Source organism: Ixodes scapularis, unplaced genomic scaffold, assembly GCF_016920785.2.
Source record: "Ixodes scapularis isolate PalLabHiFi unplaced genomic scaffold, ASM1692078v2 PGA_scaffold7__128_contigs__length_106722199, whole genome shotgun sequence".
Classification (NCBI taxonomy): domain Eukaryota; kingdom Metazoa; phylum Arthropoda; class Arachnida; order Ixodida; family Ixodidae; genus Ixodes; species Ixodes scapularis.
In genome coordinates, this window is record NW_024609882.1 from 81,086,203 (window position 1) to 81,104,747 (window position 18,545).

Genomic DNA, 18,545 nt, shown 5'->3' on the forward strand with positions numbered 1-18,545 from the left:
CGCTCCGTCAGTTAGGTTCTGGTAACGATCTAAACGGCCCTTTTTAGGGCCACTATTGTTTGCCAACGGAGCTGCTTTCTAAATGCGGCACCCCGTGTCTCCGTAAAAAATTCACAGGAAAGACCCAGCAAATGTATGAGGTCCCCAACTAGGATATCGCGCGTTATGATCCCAATAAAAATTTCTCTTATTTATTTCCCGCCTTTGATCCCACTAAACGCCTCTGTTGCAGTCGTCCCGTTGTGTTCTCGCTTGCTAAATTGCGTCATCGTTGTCTCAGCTTCGTCGTCTTTGCCAGCGACGCACCGGCGAACGCGGCCGATCTCACACACCGCGTTTGGCTTTGGCTGGCAGACGGCCTATATAAAATGGTGTCAGCTTTTGCTGGCTTCACGCGGCGGTACCGTGCGTGGTTCCATTGATTCGGCGTTCGTTGTCACGGTGTCGGCGATGAAAGCAGACGGACTTTAGGTTGCGGAAGGACACTGTGTCGCAGCGATACCAGGTGCGTGCCGAGGCCCTTCCCGCATGGTTTTCAACGGCCGGAACGCGAACAAAAAGTGTGTGCCATAAGGACTTAACGCAGAAGGCTACTTGTCTCCAGTGCCTCATGATTTAAATACCCTTGCAAGAAAAGGATGTTTTTACACCAAGATTTAAAGATAGTTTTTTTTTTTTTTTACAAAAACATAGGTGCCACGATGGCTTCTTCATGAGATATTGAACGCCGCTAAAACACCAAGCCAGCTTCAATGCTTTCTCAAGCGGCGCCAATGGGTCACAGAGTGCCGCTTTGAGGACTTTTTGGATGAACTCTGCACACGTCCACTTGCTCTGAATATAAGTGACATAATTTCTATAGTTAGTCCCTTGACGAATGATGAATGAGTATCCATGAAAGGACAAATCCATTAATGGAGGTAGAACCCTTCGACGATAGCGTGCCAGGTAATTTTTCTTTGTACCAGGCTGAAAATATTGCAAACGTCAACAGCTGGATGGAAGATGACAAAGGTCGCTCGTCTCCGAGCTGAGGTACCAGCTCTAGGCGTGCTTTACGAATTCAATGGTGCCCACCTATTATTCCCGACCCCGCGGGAAGCACTGCAGGAACGTTTCGGCAATAGGCATATCCAGCAAGGGCACTGCTCGGAGTTGAGTTTGCGCCGCGAGCGCTGTCATGAAAGCCTTCAGGAGCTGGCTGCCTGCATCCAGCGCTTGATTAGCAGGTCACATTCTGAGGCCTTAACAGACGGGACACATGACATTGGCACCTGCACATTTGTAGACGCAACAGTTAATCCAGAGGTTCAAGTATTTGTACCTATTTCATAGCCTACAATCGTAAAATGTGCCCTGGATTATTCGCTAACAGCGAAAACAGCAAGAAGAGACACCGAGTTTGTACAAAAGCAAGGCAGCTACAAGAGCCATTATCACCACTTTCTGCCGTATCTTCGCCACCAAAATGTGGCATAGTCGAACAAAATACAATATTTCACGGCAGCCACCTCGGTCTGAGTTCACTGATCAAGCTTCTATGGTAAACGGTCAAGCGAACGCGGTCTCGTCTTTGGCGGCTTCTCAAAAAGTTTCCCTTACATCAATGGCAGGCCACGAATCGTTGGTTCAGTGCGGTTGAATACATTTGCTCTTGAATTCAACTTACAGGTAGACATACCCAGTTTCCCTGAGAGAATTTTAATGTTAATTTTGAGCTTTACATGGGACATTAGACAGCGCTTCGACAACTCTTTCAACATCATCGTTGCTGCGGCGCACTTTTTGAAAGTGAATTCAATTGTACGTCTTTAGTCACAGCGTTGATTTGCTCCATTAGAACGCAGTTTTATTCAAAATCAAATTAATGACATGCTTCAGTAAAAATTAGTTGTTCCTGCGTCGAGCCCATGATTATTCCCAGTAATGCTCGTCCAAAAGACGAAAGAAAAAAGATGGTTATATTCGGGTTTGTATTGACTATAGAAATATCAACAGCATTACAAAACCGAATGAGTACCCTCTGACTCGCTTGGATGATGCTCTAGATCGGCTACCAAAGATAGGAGTATTTCCCCAATTTAGATGTCTTGTCAGGATATATCAAGCTACATAGCATCTTGCTAAAACTGTCAGCAACACAGGTCACCAAATATTACCTAGCCATGTGAACTCCACCCCATCCCGCTACCAGAGCCTCCATTTTAGGTGTGCGCAATCAACCGCCTCGAGAATTTTTTACGTAGGTCGCACGCCAACCGCTTTATTCTCGTGGTGGTAAATCACCTTACTGTGGCCAGTCTTTCAACTGAAGAAGTAGTCCGCTTCCCTAGAGCCCAGCTTACCTTGCGGCATGGTGTTCCACGGATGAGCATCACTGATCGAGCTTGAACTGCTATTTACCCGGTCACATCGCTCGATTTTGCCGCCGCTCCCTGAATGTCGGTGAGTGTCGTCGTTTCCCTCAACGTCACCCGCGTTACGCTGTCGATGACCAGAACCGTTCTTCTTACCCCCAGCGGCCCAGCTCCCTTTTCGCAACGTGACAACCGCAGAGACCGATCACCGTCTCCTTACCCTCGACACCAACGTTTCGAGTCGCCCCTCAATGCCGCCGCCGTGTCAAATCCGAACTCGAAGTAAAGTCCGCAGCATGCATTGCCACAGGACGTCAGAATCCAGAATCAAATAACGATATAAATCCTCCAAGACGTGGCCCAACTATTGGAGAGTTTTAGAATAACGAACGCTATTCTAGTGCACGCTAGCGCTAAATTTAGAGCTTGCGTTTGCGCACGCTACGTGTTTCAGAACAGCGCGTCTCAGCCCCGACGCAAAAAAACCCAAGTGCTTCGCGCTTGCGACACCAGCAAGATGCAAATAACAATTTTAATTTCACACAGAAGAGACTGTAACTTAAGGAAAAATAAAGTTTTGGTGTTTTTAATTTCGTTACCGGTCGTGTCCGATTGCGTCGCCTCGGCAAGAGAGGTGACGTGCCCTTTCCTTCGCCATGGAACGTTCGGCCGTCGCAAGCAGCCGGTTATCGTTCCCCAGCCTGCTGAGTATTGAAAAACATTTCTGGCCTGCATCTTCCGTAGGAATTCACTGTCGTCTTGAATTGAAAATCGCAGTCGCGGTTATGTCGTCGACGTGGTACCATGACGCCGCCAAAGCGCCAGCTGCCGCGGTCATGGGAGCAGCCAACTTCTTATCCCTAGTCCTTTTTGGAAAAGCGCAAACCCGCCCAAAGATTCTTGGCATACGCATTCATTTTTGGAAAAATACCGGTCGCTAAAATAGCGCACGAAAAAAGCTAAACCTGATTTGGGTACGGCCCATAAGCAGTGGCGACGGCTCTTTTATGTGTGTACGCAAAGCTTTGCGTGGGCTGTTGCAAAAGTGCCTATTGTTGCTTTTGAATTAAATAGAAAAACGCTCGTAGCCCTCATATATCTGGTGCCGACAATTGATGTATTTCTGACAGTTTCCGACGACGCTTAGGAAAAGTATTGACGCCAGCCCCTGGAAAGTATTTACGTATAAAAGATGGAGAGTTGAATCGTCCCCACACGTGCTCAAGCCTCTCGGTACCCGTTGGCTGCCACCGCTGCATTGCCGGTTTCATTGTTTCCCTAACTGCGTGAATGATGTAATACTGGAATTGGACATCCTATTGTCAACTGATGTCGTCATTGACTGCGGAAAGCGTGAGCTGCATGTGAACGGTTCAGATTCAAAAGAGTTACTTAATTTTGAACCTGCCGTCCTTTGCGCTACAACTCATCACCTCATTTACTGCTGGCGCCATTACAGACGAGCCCGATATCTCATTCCAGAGAGTGTTTACGTTCTAGTTGAACCATTTCCCACCACCTTCCTGCAAAATGGTTTGCTTCTGCCGTTCTCCACCGTAGCCGTAATGGAAAACCGAGCTCATCTGTACGTTTACAAACTCTCCGCGGAGCCGCCCATCTTACCTCGACAGGCTAGTATCGCCAACATCCTGCCGTACGATCATGACAGCCTTGCCCTTTCGTCTCAATAAACGTGCCACATTGAGACACAGAAACCTTCCCAAACCGGCTGCTCTGCCTACTCTTCAATTAAGATAATCGACAGCAGTTTATCCATTGAACAACGCCACGCTCTCTCAAGACCTCTAGAAGCCTATAACAATGTATTGGACTTGGACCCGTCCATACTTCCACAGACACTGATGGTACACCATAAAAATAGAAACCGGAAACGGAAGTATGTCGAAGAGCAGGCCGTACCGTATTTCACCCACGGAACGGAAAGTGATCCGACACCATGTCACTGATTTGCTCATTAGAAAAGCTACCTATTCGTCGTTCAGCCTTCATTGCGGTACTTCTGAAAAGAAAAGACGGCTCGGGAGGTTTTTGCGTTGACTGCCGGCGCCTTAAGAAGGTCATTACAAATATGTTCATCCGTTCCCTCGCATCGTTGACGTGCTGAATGCACTTCAAGGCTTCTCCTTCGTTTTTGGCATGTAGACCCACGTACCGATCATTCAAAATTTCCGGCTGCACACGGCGATAAACCAAAAACTGCTTTCGTGCAATTCGGCCGTTCTGTTCAAGTTTAATCTAGTGACCTTTGGTCTATGCAATGTTCCCACGATATTCGAACGAACGATGGGCATTATACTTTTAGGACTGTCCTGGAACATCTGTCTTCCCTAATATGACGATGATATTATTTTTTCCAGGAACATTTCTAAACCATTTACATCGAGTCCGACAAGTTTTAAATTGCTTTCGCTCGGCTAATTTGCAGTGGAACTCAAAGAAGTGTATGATTTGTTATTTATAAATTAGATTGCTACGGTACCTACTCAGCTCTTACGGCATCCGCACAAACCCAAGCGAAGTTGGGGCTGTGTCTAGATCCACATTTCTAGAAAATTGAGAGACACCAGGGCTTTTCTTAGGCGATGCACTTACTTCCCAAAATTTCATTTCATCGTTCTTTGATCAAGCCGAAGCACTTAAAGATGTCATGACGCAATATCGAGTTGGAATGTTCACAACTTTGGAGATGCGTAATAGTCCTAGTCGCGCCAAAGTATACTCGCACAGACCGCCACTGATTAAGAAGTTTCTTGGTCGCGGTAAAATTGCGAGGATAGAAGGAGCCTATTTTTTTAGTCTTTCCTTCGCAAAGCTTGGTGGCGTAATATTGGGATCGAAACCAGCTGCCTGACGACAGTCGAGCTCGGCTCAGGGACTGGACGCGACACTGTGTGAGCACTCGACTTCGACACTTAACAATGAATGCCTCGGCGGACACTGGGGTAGGGGCTTGTGTGCAAACACTGCGGTGGTGAGAATAGCCAAACTCTAACAATGCCTGGAGCGTTTTTTACTTTGCCAAACACAGAGCATCTCTATGATTAATGTTGGCGGCATAGGATACGCATCAGGCCACGTGGCCGCTTGTTCTTAGTCCGAGTTCACTGGATGAACGATGTCGACACTTTTCGATTTTTTGTTTGTCTGCCTGGAATTATAAACTAAGTCGAGTTTATTCAGTTTTTAACGTTAAAAAGTGATTGTAAGTAGTATTTAGCGAAAGTAAAAAATTTGTTTGATGGCGATGTTTCAATGGGTGTACTAAAAAGTCAAAGAATTCTATTCTCTTAAAAATGCCCTCGGGTCTCTCTTAGTCGTTCTGTCAATTCGTAGAGAGTGCCGAAACTGATCTTCGAACGGACGGCAGTGAAGATGGCGTCGACGCTGTTCTGACTCAAAATGTGAAGAGTCGCCGACGCGCCATTGCCTACGCGACGCGTGCAATAATTAAGTGTGAGGGAAACTGCAGCATCACAGAGCGTGAAAGTGTAGCGCTCATTTGGGCAATATTGAAATTCCGACAGCATCTTTATGGCATACACATTATCATTGCTACCGATCGTCACACCCCGTACTGGCTAGCAAGAATTAAATATCATTCTGGCCTTTTTTAACGATGGTCACTAAAAATGCAAGGCTAAATCTTCAACGTTGTCTACTAGTCTACAATTTGCCACCTCGAAGCCGACAAGTTGTCACGTTGCCTCCTGACCAATGACACTGCGTCTGCTAGGAGTGACCACATTTAAACTACATTCCTCTCAGACATTATTGAGATCGCAGCGGCTCAAGCGTCTGATCCGAACTTAAGGTCATTGATTAATTTGTTGATGTGCATTACCGGATCTGTCAAGTGGCACACTAAACAGCGAACTTCTTTCTTCTACTTTCGTGACGGTGTCCTCTACACACAAAACGACGAGCCACATGGACGTCGGAGGCTTTTTGTGTTTCCTCGCAACGTCCAAAAAGAAATCATTCAGACCTTCCACGATGCACCAACGGCGGGTACTTAAGCTTAGCAAAGACTTGCTTCCGCGTAAGTTGAAGCTGCATTTGGAACGGCGTGTATGGTAAAGTTATAAAGGCCTTTACGCCACTGGTGGCGTAAAGGCCACCAGTGTCAGCTGGACATCACCCAAGGACACGGTCATGCGGCCCTATTCACCCCATAGCCTCACCTGATCGGCCCTGCAACATAGTCGGAATCGACTCCTTCGGTTATTTTCTTTTATCTATAGACAACAACCGGTGGATAATTGTCGCCATAGACCACATGACCAGGTAGGCTGCAACAGCTTTTGATCCAGTCGCCATAGCGCGAGAAGTTGCCAATTGTATTGTGCACAATTTTCTCCTGCGACACGCAACACCAAAATACTAATAAGCGGTGTGACCTCTCTTTTGAATTCTACGCTTGTATGCGAACTCGTGCACCTGGCTTTTATAACGCAAAAATTTACCAGCGCATATCATTACCAAAGGAATGGACTGACGAAAAGTCTTAATCATGCACTGTTATAATTGATTTCTATGTATGTCGCGCAAAATCATGAGAGCTGGATGTTATCGCTCCATATCTGAACTTTACTTACAACAACGCAAGTCAGGCCAGGACCGGCTTCTCATCAATATACGAAAGTCGTCGAAAATCGTTCCTTGTTCCGAACATAAGAAATAGTTCACGCTTTGAAGATCCAGAGGTGAAAGAGAGATAAAATGCAACTCTTAGCAATTTTGCGTGTGTCTCCCAGTTTGCAGCGGACGCGGCGGCCATGAGGAGGCACGGCCGGGGTTCGGACCACGGAAGCCTGCTATAACGGAACAATTATTCCTTGATCGCCGTCACTAACTTAAGATAGAACACACATTCAAATATTATTTCTAAATTATGCTATTCGCTGATCTTCCAGACTGTTCCGGCAGAATCTCACACCTTACAGCATGTTCGGCCATGAAATGTTCTTCATAACCTAAACTCTTTAAAATTTTCCACGGCTCCTAGCATAGGGGTCAGTCGCCCTTTCGTCGGCAACGCACTATGTGCGCTATGTTTATTGCTTTAACGCCCTGCCCCCAGCGGCGGTTGAAGCGCGTTTGTAAAGTGGTTGCGAAGGCGGTTGCTTAAAAGTTCAGTACAAATTAACGCGCAATTGGCGATGAAAACTTGCGGATCCGTTTTGCGGTTGCGATTCTAACGCCAGTGGGAATGCATCTTAAGGTTGCCTAACACATTTGCGCTTCAGTATAATTCAGTGCCTTGAATTTGTTTGTAACCTTCTTACGACATGAGGACACGTCAGTAAACCGGGGCCATTTTGCAGATGGTCAGAGAATACTTCCAACCTTCCTATAACTTGGTTGGAAAACTTTCAGCAAGTTGACGCTTAGAAGTTACGACATGGTCCGACTTATTTGAGGCAGCCGATGGAAGAGTGATACGTAAAACTTCCCAGGTGAGAGATGTTTGAAGGTTATTCGAAAAACGGCACCGGCGTGTTGTCTCGTCGTATGTGCTTGCGAGTGTTTGCAACGAAGTCTATCACACTCAAGCATAAACCTCTCAATCGTCCTGAAGACGAAGGCTCACTTGCGCCTGAATTGACATTATTTTCAGTTCTGCATTTGCTTACTTTATTTAATTGTTTACTCTAAACAGGATGTTTCTATAAGATTACCATATTTGTTTAAAAAAAAAAAAAAAGCCGTGAAAGTTACACCTATGCGGTTTGTACAGGTGAGTTATGCGGCCAAGGGGTATACAATTAGGGGCCAATTGTAAAGATAATCCGTCTGACTAGTTAGAAAATATTAATTTACTTTTAAGTAGTAAAATTAGACAGATGGCACCAATTAGAAACTCGCTGAGCGTCATCAAAACCCTAAAGAATGATTTTTAGATATTACTCCGTATGTAATGTTGATGAGCTTTCGCTTTGCCTCTGAACTTTCTTCACGCGCTTGTTATTTTGGATCGCGATTGACTGCGCCAGATTTGGAGCCGACAAGCTTGCCGACATGCAGCTAATGTCCCTGTTGACACTGCAGTCTGTCTTTAGACTCGGAGCAGCAATCTAGCTTTGCGTGGTCAATGAACGGGCAGTTTTTCTGTACCTAACCGAACCGTCGTCATCAGCCGCACTCGGAAGACACGTACTGAGAAGCAACAGCATCACCGAATTCGACCTTCCCTTGGACGGGACTCTTGTTAACGACGAGCCATTAGTCACCTTCGAGTGGTGTGGACAATGTTGTATCAACCACGCCTATTTCAGCGCCCAACATTTTGGCTTTGTAGGATATGGAACCGGCACGCTTGCGAACATGCTGCTAATGCCACTGTTTACACTGCAGGTTCTTGCTACACTCGGTGCTGCAATCGAGCTTCGCGTGGTCATTTAAGGGGCAGTTTTCTTGTTACTTTGCGAACCATCGTTATCAGCCGCACTCGGATGGCACGTGCTGAGAAGCAATAGCAAGAGCACAAGCCCAGCTATTAACAACTTCGCCCATCCCTTCGACGAGACTGTCATTCGCGACAATCCACCGGCCACGTTCGAGCGGTGTGGGCCACGTGGCAACAACCGAGCCTACTTAAAGGGGCCCTGCAATCATATTTAAGGGTCTACCTTTTATGCGGTTTCCACGTCTCTTGGGGTTCGGGCAAGCCAGTGGGCACGGAAAGAGTGGCTAAATATCAGTGCGCCATATTTTAACTGGACGACACGGAAACCTCCTCCACCGACGAGGGCGACCCGCGGTACCGAAAGTGCGCAAAATGTGACGTCTTTGGTCCTGGGCTTACTACTGGTCAGAGCCACTAAAAACTTCTTTTTGGTCGAAATACAAAATATAAGTGGCGCGAACCGTTTCGATTATTTATAAAAGTTGTTCTTGTTCACTATTATAGATGCACAAAAAGAAAGAAATGCAGTTTATAAAGTACGGAAACAAGAAATGACCCGTCGACATACCCGCCGCCAAGCGGTGGCAAGGGCGGCGCATACTAGAAAGGAGTAGTGGGATAAGGCGCCGACACGGAAAAATCCCGGATGTACGCGGTGGCGCTGCAGTCGTATGGACAGGAGGATTCGACCGGCTCCGAGCGTTCCGAAGGCCTTCGGCGAGAGGCTTTGTCTTGCGGTTTGGCCATTTCGCGGTATGGCAGCGCGAAGTGGCTCTCATTCTGAACTGATCTTTACCCCGTGTTTGCTGTCGTTTGTGGCCAATGAAGTGTCATGCCGAATTAGTGTTTAATCGCGCAGCAAACGCAATGAAAGCCGCTTTGGCTGCCCGCTGCATACAGCCTATCCAGAACATGCTTTAGTGGCGCCCTCTGGCGCCATCGACACGGAGTGCGGCGGCCGTGAGTGCACGATGAGCTCACTATTTCTCCTCTAGTTCACGGCCACTCAAGCCAGGACCTACGACGTCATGAAGGAGGTTATTTTTTGCTTGTTCTTGTAATTCTAAATTCCGTATAACTTTTAAAATAAAGCGAATTTCGCGAAAAGAAAAGTTTCACTAAGTTACTACGTTCAGTGCGCTCAGGTTCGGTGCAAATTAAAAATAGTAAGAAGTCCTTGCAGGGCCCCTTTAAGCGCCGAACACTCTGGCTTCATAGGGTTTGGAGCCGGAACGCTTCCCGATATGCAGCTCACGCCACTGTTGAACTTGCAGGTTAGTTCGTATTATCCTTTTCAAGTATGTCGACATTCGTGTGCATTACCGGCTCCTCCCATGACGACAAGTGTTGCCGTAAACAAATATGCACTCATTTGTATCGTAGAAACCTTCGACTGTTTGCATACCACGGGATATACTTGATCCTAATTTTGTTCCTTGCCGGTGATGTTGAGTCCTGGTCCGCTGACTGAAGCTGAGATGGAATTGCTGCAGAACTTACAAATGGGGCGGGCGGCAATCCTTAATTAGCTAGACTATCGACGTTAGGTTTGCAAAGCACGAGGCTATGTTGGCAGAGGTGAATAGTAAGTTCGGCGTGGCCGAAGGGCCAATCCAAGCTGTTAATAAAGCAGCATGGGGACAAGCGACTTCAATAAGATATCTTACTCATGAAGTTAAAAATATGCAAAACCAGAGTGTTGACCTTGAGAACAGATGTCGAATGCAGGATCTAATCTTTCATGAAGTATATGGCGACAACCGCTAAGAAGCGTGGGACCAATTGAGAGACTTGATTAAAACGATTGGAAAACTAACCTGGGGAGGAATATAACCTCCATAGAAAGGGTGCACCGTATTTGTCGCTACAACGTGAAGTATAAACAACCAATTATTATTTACGTTTTGAAGTATAAAAAAAGGACGTATTGTCACATGCTAATTGGTTCAAAGGGTCCCCCTTTAGCGTCAATAAAGACAATTCACCTGAAACCAAAAATATCAGGAAAATTTCAAGGAAAACTCTAAAGTTAAAAAGAAAAAGGAAAAGAATAAACACCCTTCGGCAAGACTGCCATTGTGCAGTGCTTCCGGCCTTCTAATAATACGCACGTGACTTTCTAAAGAAGTCGGTTGGAGGTAAAAATCGAGAAGCTCATTGTTAACGGGAAAAAACCTTTCACGTGGGATAAGGAAATGGAAGCCGTTTTTCCGCTAGTGAAACACTGACGACACCGTGAGCAAACAGAAAAAATGTGGTTGTCGTGATTTAGTAGCTGTTGTTAGAAACTGCAGAATTATAATTCATTCATTCATTCATTCATTCATTTTTCCTGCTTTTGAACGGCGAGTAGCCTAAGTAATCATGCACATATCCAAATAGTGCACACACAAGGAATCTACGGCACTTGCAACAAATAAGATCTATTATGAGGGAACAGGAAATGGGTAACAGTTAAATATGAGCCATTGAACACCTAAACGCTTGAACACTTGAGTCGAAAATGGCGATGGTGGTTGTACAGAACGTGTTATAAAAATGTTTGATGTAGTTCATGGGACTAAAAATGTTTTTTTTTTTTTTTAACTGAGAAAGAGGGATTTGCCCTAAAAAGCACTCGCGATGCATGTATATTGATAGCTGATGTTTGGGTTGAACAAGCAATGCGACCAAACACAGTTATGTAATAAAATTTAGATCGCGCTAAAGTCTTCTCGAGCCTTGTGTGGTACAACCACATAGTCTTAAAAGCGTGTTATACTCATAATAAACATTCCGGCCAATATAGCGATCATAAATAATAAAAAAAGACGTCTCTCCACGTTGTCGATTTTTGCCTGTTTTGCACCACCAATACATTTCCAAACAACCAAACGAAATTCGAGCTTGCTACGTACTAATGAAAAATGCAAAATGAATATTCAAACTCACGAAGGAAATTCACGCGTTTTTTTCGAATTTACACCTAGCGTCCAATAGGCAGCATTTCTGCTGTTGGAAACCTGTTCTTTGAATGACAGTGATGAATCAATATATACTCCCAAATCTGTTGTGCATTGGTTCTCAATTTAGTAACAAGAACTTGTGATTTCCAATTTCTTAGAGGACAAAACTACATTATAGAGAAATTTTAATAACTTGCCGGTTTTATTTAGTCTGTCAAGGCTGATATAGTATTCGGAATAGAAACATTGCTAAACCCGTGTATTGAAGATAGTGAAGTCTTTCAGAAAGATTTCATTGCTGATTAAAAAGACAGGTCGTGCCTTGGTAGAAGAGTGTTTCTGCTAATTTATTAATCCTTACGAACTTCGCTACTATATATTCTTCATGTCGCAGTTGAGTCGACTTGATACAAAGGCTCCTTATATAATACATGTTATTATGTTGGGTTTTCTATTGACCACCGAATTCGAACTTGAGTACGTTACAATCGCTCTACAATGTTGTTCTGAAGGCCTTTGTTCAGGCAAGTATTCTCACTGGTGATTTGATCTTCCCAGACCTAAGCTGGCTAGAAGACGCACGTACACTGAAAGTTAGCAGCCGCGTGGACCTTGAAATAAAAAAAAAATATTCTACATACTTTCGGTTTATTGCAGGAAGGAGCCTACTGTATAAACAATGTCTTGGATATCTTGTTTTGGAGTTCGCCCAACCTTGTTACCTCCGTGAATATTATTCCAGGTATAAGTGATCACTAGGTTGTTGTTGTAAGCTTAAAAAACATTTAAACAATTGAAGTCACGTGAGTCGACCATATTTTTTACAGGAAATGTGATTATTTTAGCATTGCCACTGAGATTCTTATCGTGCAGCCAGTGTTTGAGTGTCTTTATGAGACGCACTGTATTAATGATATCTGGTGCGTTCTCAAAAAGAAATTGCTTGATATCACGAATATGAATATTCTAAGTATGAACTTTGATGAGCTTAAAAAACGGAAGAAGCCATTGATGAATCCCCGTATTCTGAGAATAATTTAAAAAAGACGAACGTTTGTGCAATATAAAAAAAAATAAAAAAATTATGTAAAGGAAATATCTGATGTAGCACGTTTTTACGAATTGAAAATAAAACTCGAAAAACAACAATGCTTGAAAAGGCTTCGAAAGAATTAAAACACACTCCAAATTCTTTTGGCCAAATATAAAGGGGAGCAGATCAAATTATGCAGGTACTATATATTTACTTACGCTCCGCTTTCTTGCAAAAACCCTCTTGGAATCGTTTAATGCACGTAAGTACCATACCGCTGATGAAGCCAGTTGAAGTTAATGTATTTGGAAAAGTGCTGTTAAAGGATATCAATGAAACAAAAGCAAATAATGCAGGTGTTATTTCACCCCTTGTATTGAATGAATAAATGTGCACGACAGATTTCGCATTTATCATTAATTTACTTCAAGTTGCTAGCAACGGGACAACTGCCAGATGACTGGAAGGCCGCCAACTTCGTCCCTATTCACAAAGGAGGTTCGAAAGAAGGCGTGGCAAATTACAGGCCTATTTCAATAACATCAATATCACAGAAAACCATAGAACATATTTTATAGACAGAGAACTTTGAACATATAACAGAAAACATTTTTGTTATAAAAGAACATCACGGATTTCGCAAAAGGTTATTTCAAACATCACACGTCGTCGAATCTGATCACTACTAGGTATAGTTTCATGGGGAAGGGCAAACAGGTTTTCTTTTTTTTTTTTCTTTTTGTAAGGCGTTCTCACGGTCTCGCACCAATTACTTCTACATAAACTCCAAATGTTAAGAGTAGATACGACTGTGCCCATTTGGGTTGAAAATGATCTTTTCCAGCGTAGACAATCTGTAATTTAGAACGACAGGACTTCAAATTATGTTGGCGTCACGTTGGGGGTTCCGCAGGGGTCTGCCTTCGGACCGCCTTTGTCTTTAATCTTTAATAATTATATTTCAGAGGGTATCTCTTCCTGTTTACGGTTGTTCACTGATGATTGGGTTATCTATAAAAAATTAAGAGTGAGAGTGATGTAGTTCAGTTAGAACATTTTTTGACCGTATTCAGACCTGGTGTTCTGAGAGGAAAATTTATTTAAAGCGCGAGAAATGTTGACATCCATGTTCTGCAAAAAAAAAAATCTTGAAAATGAGTATTACATCACTACCAATACAAGTAAGGAAGCAAACGACATAAAGGTATCAAGGTGTTATTTTATCCACTTATAGTTGATGAAATGCTAGAGTAGATGGTGTGATTGCTAAAGTCGTTAGGGCGCTGAACTTTATTTAGAAAACCTTAAAGGGCACAAAAAGCTGCATTAACAAAAACTTCCGATCTTGCACGTGTCATCCCGATTGTAGAATATGCTTGTGCCATATAGGACACTGATCAGGAAACACTGATTCATAACAAAATACATAATAGAGGTGATCGGTTTGCCTTTGAGGCAAACTGAGCAGGAGAGTGGGCGCAATGAGACTGTCACTTAAATAAAAAATGAATTAAATTTGAAATCAGTGTCCTCTCGATAAAACAGAAAAATATAATTGAATAAAGTAATTTTCAACATTTATTAACAAAAGAGAAATGAATAGCGAAAATTATCTGAAAGAATCGTATTATATTTCTCATCAGAATAATCATGCCTTGAAAGTCAGAGAATGACAAGCCCGGACAAACTTTTATGCGATTCGTTTTTTTGTCAAAACCATTGTACAGTGGAACCGGCTGTCTGAAGAGCCAGTGTACACTTCCATTGAAGACGTGTTTCTTGCAAACCTGCTACCCCCCCCCCCCCCCCCTTTTTCCACCCACGTCCTCTGCTGTACCACCTTCGGGTAATGCGGGGTAATATTTGAAAAAAAAAAGTAAAAAGAAAGAAGAAAGTAAAATGCATTGAGCGCCAGGAAATAGTAATAGTGCACCAGAGGTAACACTCGTCCAAACAGTTGGGACTATGACATACAGAAAAATGGTGCGGGCGCGTCATAAGACCCGTAGCTTTGCTCTTGTTTAACGAGCGGTAACCTTTGCACACTACTGCGGTTCTAACGCACTCAAAGTTTTTTTTTTTTTTTTTTTAAGTTACAGATTTCATGCGTTTTGATGACGCTCAGTAAAGTTCTTATTGGAACTATATCTGCATTTTCGCTAAACAAATAGGTCTTAAACTAATTTTACATAATTTGCCGATCAATTGTTTCGATTAGCCCCTTAACATCTTTTATGGCCTTTTTTAGATCTAGTCTTTTTAAGCTCAAAAAGAAAAAAAAAACACGAAAAACCTTCGTACCAGTTTTTATTCCGATTCAATACTAGTGAATTATGAGAACGCCGACACCAGTGGCGAACAAAATAATCGTAATAAATACCGCCAAGAAAAAAATGCAAGTAATTTATTGTACGGCCCTAATTACCTCCACGGTCGTACTAAGAGACTCGTTAATCTATGAAGCTACTAGCCGTTCTTGCGAATTCTAACATTAGCAAAAATGACAACAATAACTCAGCGTCTTCATGCCAATTACCAGAGAGAGTTGCGGACGATGTTCATTAACATGGCGGGATGAGTGTTACCGCAAGTTGTAAAGCATTTTGTGAAACCTCCTTATTCAAAAACTCTCAATTATGAAGTCCATAAATGTACCAAGGACGGGAAAAACCTTCCGCCTTCCTTTCGCGCAGGCTTCCGAAACGGAGAAAGTCTGGGTCTTGCGCTCCTCCATCGCAGCGACCGCCGTGATGTCGTCAGCCATGGCCGTCTCCGTGGATTCGGTGTACGGTCTCTCAATCCTGATCGGCGATCCGGTGTACGTCATACTGTTCCCTCAACTGCTTGCCGTGGTGCACTTCCCGTCGCTGTGCAACGCCTACGGGTCTCTCGTAGCCTTCCTGGTCGGGCTCGCCCTCAGGGTCATAGGCGGCGAGCCCGTGCTGGGGCTCCCGGCGCTGTTCCGCTATCCGTTCTTCGACGAGACAACCCAGCTGCAGCTGTTCCCGTTCAAGACGGTTGCCATGCTCATCAGTCTGGCCACACTGGTTATGGTTTCGGCCGTTGCCAAGGCCATCTTCAGAACGGCGTCTTTGCCGCCAAGATACGACCTCGTGCACTGCCAGTTCACAGGCGCAGTTACATGCAATACGTCATCCGGAGAAGAGACTACAGGCACCAAGGGGGATGCTCCCGTGGTTTCCGCTAACTCCAGGAGCCGAATGGGAAACTCACAAACGGAAGCTGTCAGCAGCGTTTAGGAATCGCTGTGCTGGACAAGGTGAACTCTTGGACGAGAGAGTGTTTGGGTTGCTTAATTTGGAGCTAAGTGACTGACGGGGCGTTTGGTACCTTCAGACGAAGGCGTTTGAAGTCAAGGATCATCAAATATCCTTGACCTGTGACATCCAGTCATCAGGACGGGAATAAATCTGAAAATGATTTACATAATGTAATTCACACTCTTAGAGTAAGGATTGCTTTAACTACTATTGTTTCTCAAAATATGTTAGAAACATATCAATATTGACATTTCGTACATGTTGATCAAGCTAACAATGAGGAAAACACGGCTTTCTTTTGAGTAAATCGGCTCACTGAGCTTTCCTACAACAACTCACATTGTCCTTCACTCACGTGATGTCATATTGCAAGCAAAACAAATATAAAAAAGAGTGCCTAAGTGTAAACGCACGTCCGCGAACACGCAGACAGGCAAGCAGCGAGAAAAAACACTGAATTATTTCTTTCCGGTGAAAAAACTCCATTTTTTATTCCTTGAATATGACCCATATTGATTGAAGTAAAACATTGAGAGGTCAGTAAGAACGATGCTTTCTGCTATAGTAAGTTTTACTTTAGGTCAGACTGCAGCCTGCGCTGCAATCCGACGCAGCCAGTCAAGCGGCGACGGATGTGTATACCATCTTCAAGGAATTCAGCGTTTTCGTGGGCATGCTATCACCGAGTAAACTAATCAGGCATAGTGAATACACCGAAATCCTGCGTTTTTTTATATGCGGAATTTATACAGCAGGTGATAGAAAACCAACAAGGAAAACAGGTACGGTGAGGATGCACTTTCGAGCTTCTTGATAACTCCATAGAATCAGAGGGTCGGCTGCCCTGCGACTCAATGGAGCCATATAAGATTTTTCTACTTTCGTTAAATACTACTTAAAATTACTTTTTAAAGTTAATAACTGCATGAACTTGCCTTTGTTTTACTCTCTAGGCAATGGCATTCGCCTAAAAAATTCGAGAAATATAAGCATCGTTCATCCCCTCAACTCGGAGCAGGCATGTACAAAGAAGTAATTAAGTTACTGAGTATTGACCTCAAAAGTAATATAAGTAGTGTAAGCATTGCTCAAATGAAAAATAATTGAGAAAATTACTAATTACCCTAAAAAGTATCGAATTACTTTTAAAGTTTTTTTTTCATGTTTTTTTGTGTGGCAGCAAGAAAGAACAGTTTCTGATCCGATAGCATAAATGTGCTAGCCAAATATAAATCGTCTTGTTTTTTTCACAGATGCTTTAATAACTGCATGGTCCTGCGTCTGCTTGCCTATTTGTTTTGTACTTCTTTTTGTCAATGTTGTATGGCGATTGTATCATTTCTGCTTTGAGGTTTAGCACTTCCTGAGCTTGATTTTTTAGACAGTGTTTCCTTGCTTACAGTGCTGCTTAAAGTACATTGTAAAAGTATTTCAAGTAAAGTACGAAGTAAATGAGAGGTTATGTACTTCAAGCAAAGTTGTCAATACACCGCGTGCAATGCACTTGAAGTAACGTACTATAAATACAATATTTAGTTCAAGGTAAAGTACAAGTACTTTTAACATAATCCTCTGATGCCCTTTCATTCCCTTTACGGTGTTTTAACTGGTATGCATTGCTCCAGGAGAAATCGGAGGTGCATCAGTCTTTTACGGAAATGACAGCAAATATTGAATTAAGACAAGCCACCACAGAGTAGTTGTTTTACTGTCGGTGAGGGGAGCTATTTGAATGAATCAACTTATAAAACTTATAAAACACTTATTTGCGTCGGACTTATAGCTGCCATTATCTCACTCACAGAAATAACGAGATGACGTCTCGAAAGAGCGCGTTTTCGCAAGGCGATACGCCGTTTTGCTTTTGGTCTCAAAGTCGGGGAATGTTTACAGTGAAGCCGGGATTTTTACCTTCCTCTAACTACCAGAAAAATACTTTAGTAAAGCTCGTGTCTATGCCCAGCGAATGTATTTCAAGTAAAGTACAAGTTTTCTAAACAATAGTACTTTAAATACCATGTACTTAGAGTACTTCAAAACAGTGATTGTTTATTTTTCATATATATATATATGGGTGATTTCAAAATAAATTGTGCAGGCAAAAAGGGTCGAATTTTTTATCTACCTGAAAAAACTAAATGTTATGGCGTCGTCTCTAAAAACGCAGTAGCCACAAACCGCAAGTTCGTCGGATTTTTTGTTCTCGACTTACGAATTTTAAAAGAGGCCGAGGCGGAAAGCAGTGCTTTTCACATTCGTTGTGGATCGGATGTTTCGCTCGATCTCCCGCCGTGGATTTTTAGGGCACATTAAATTACATTTTTTAAGCATTCTGGGAGCACATTTAAAAGGCCCCAATACCATAAAATAGTTTTAGGCTTTTTGCTTTTTTTTCTGTAAAAATGATAAAAAACGCTCCCTCGGTCAATTGTTGGCAAAATTTCACAATTAAATACGGGCGATCTACTTCGGTTGCATTAATATTTTTGATGTCCACGGAAT

The 18,545-nt window shown here is 43.3% G+C and overlaps 1 protein-coding gene across 1 annotated transcript in view; it reads left to right on the forward strand.

Moving 5' to 3' along the window:
- The window catches only part of LOC120844228 (high-affinity choline transporter 1), a 47,728-nt gene extending 31,529 nt beyond the window's left edge, over positions 1-16,199 (forward strand). The window contains exon 8 of the mRNA XM_040215881.3: positions 15,456-16,199. Within this exon, the coding sequence (XP_040071815.1) occupies positions 15,456-16,022 (567 nt within the window). The 3' untranslated portion in view covers positions 16,023-16,199. The remainder of the gene's footprint in view (positions 1-15,455) is intronic.
- Positions 16,200-18,545: the final 2,346 nt, after the last annotated feature.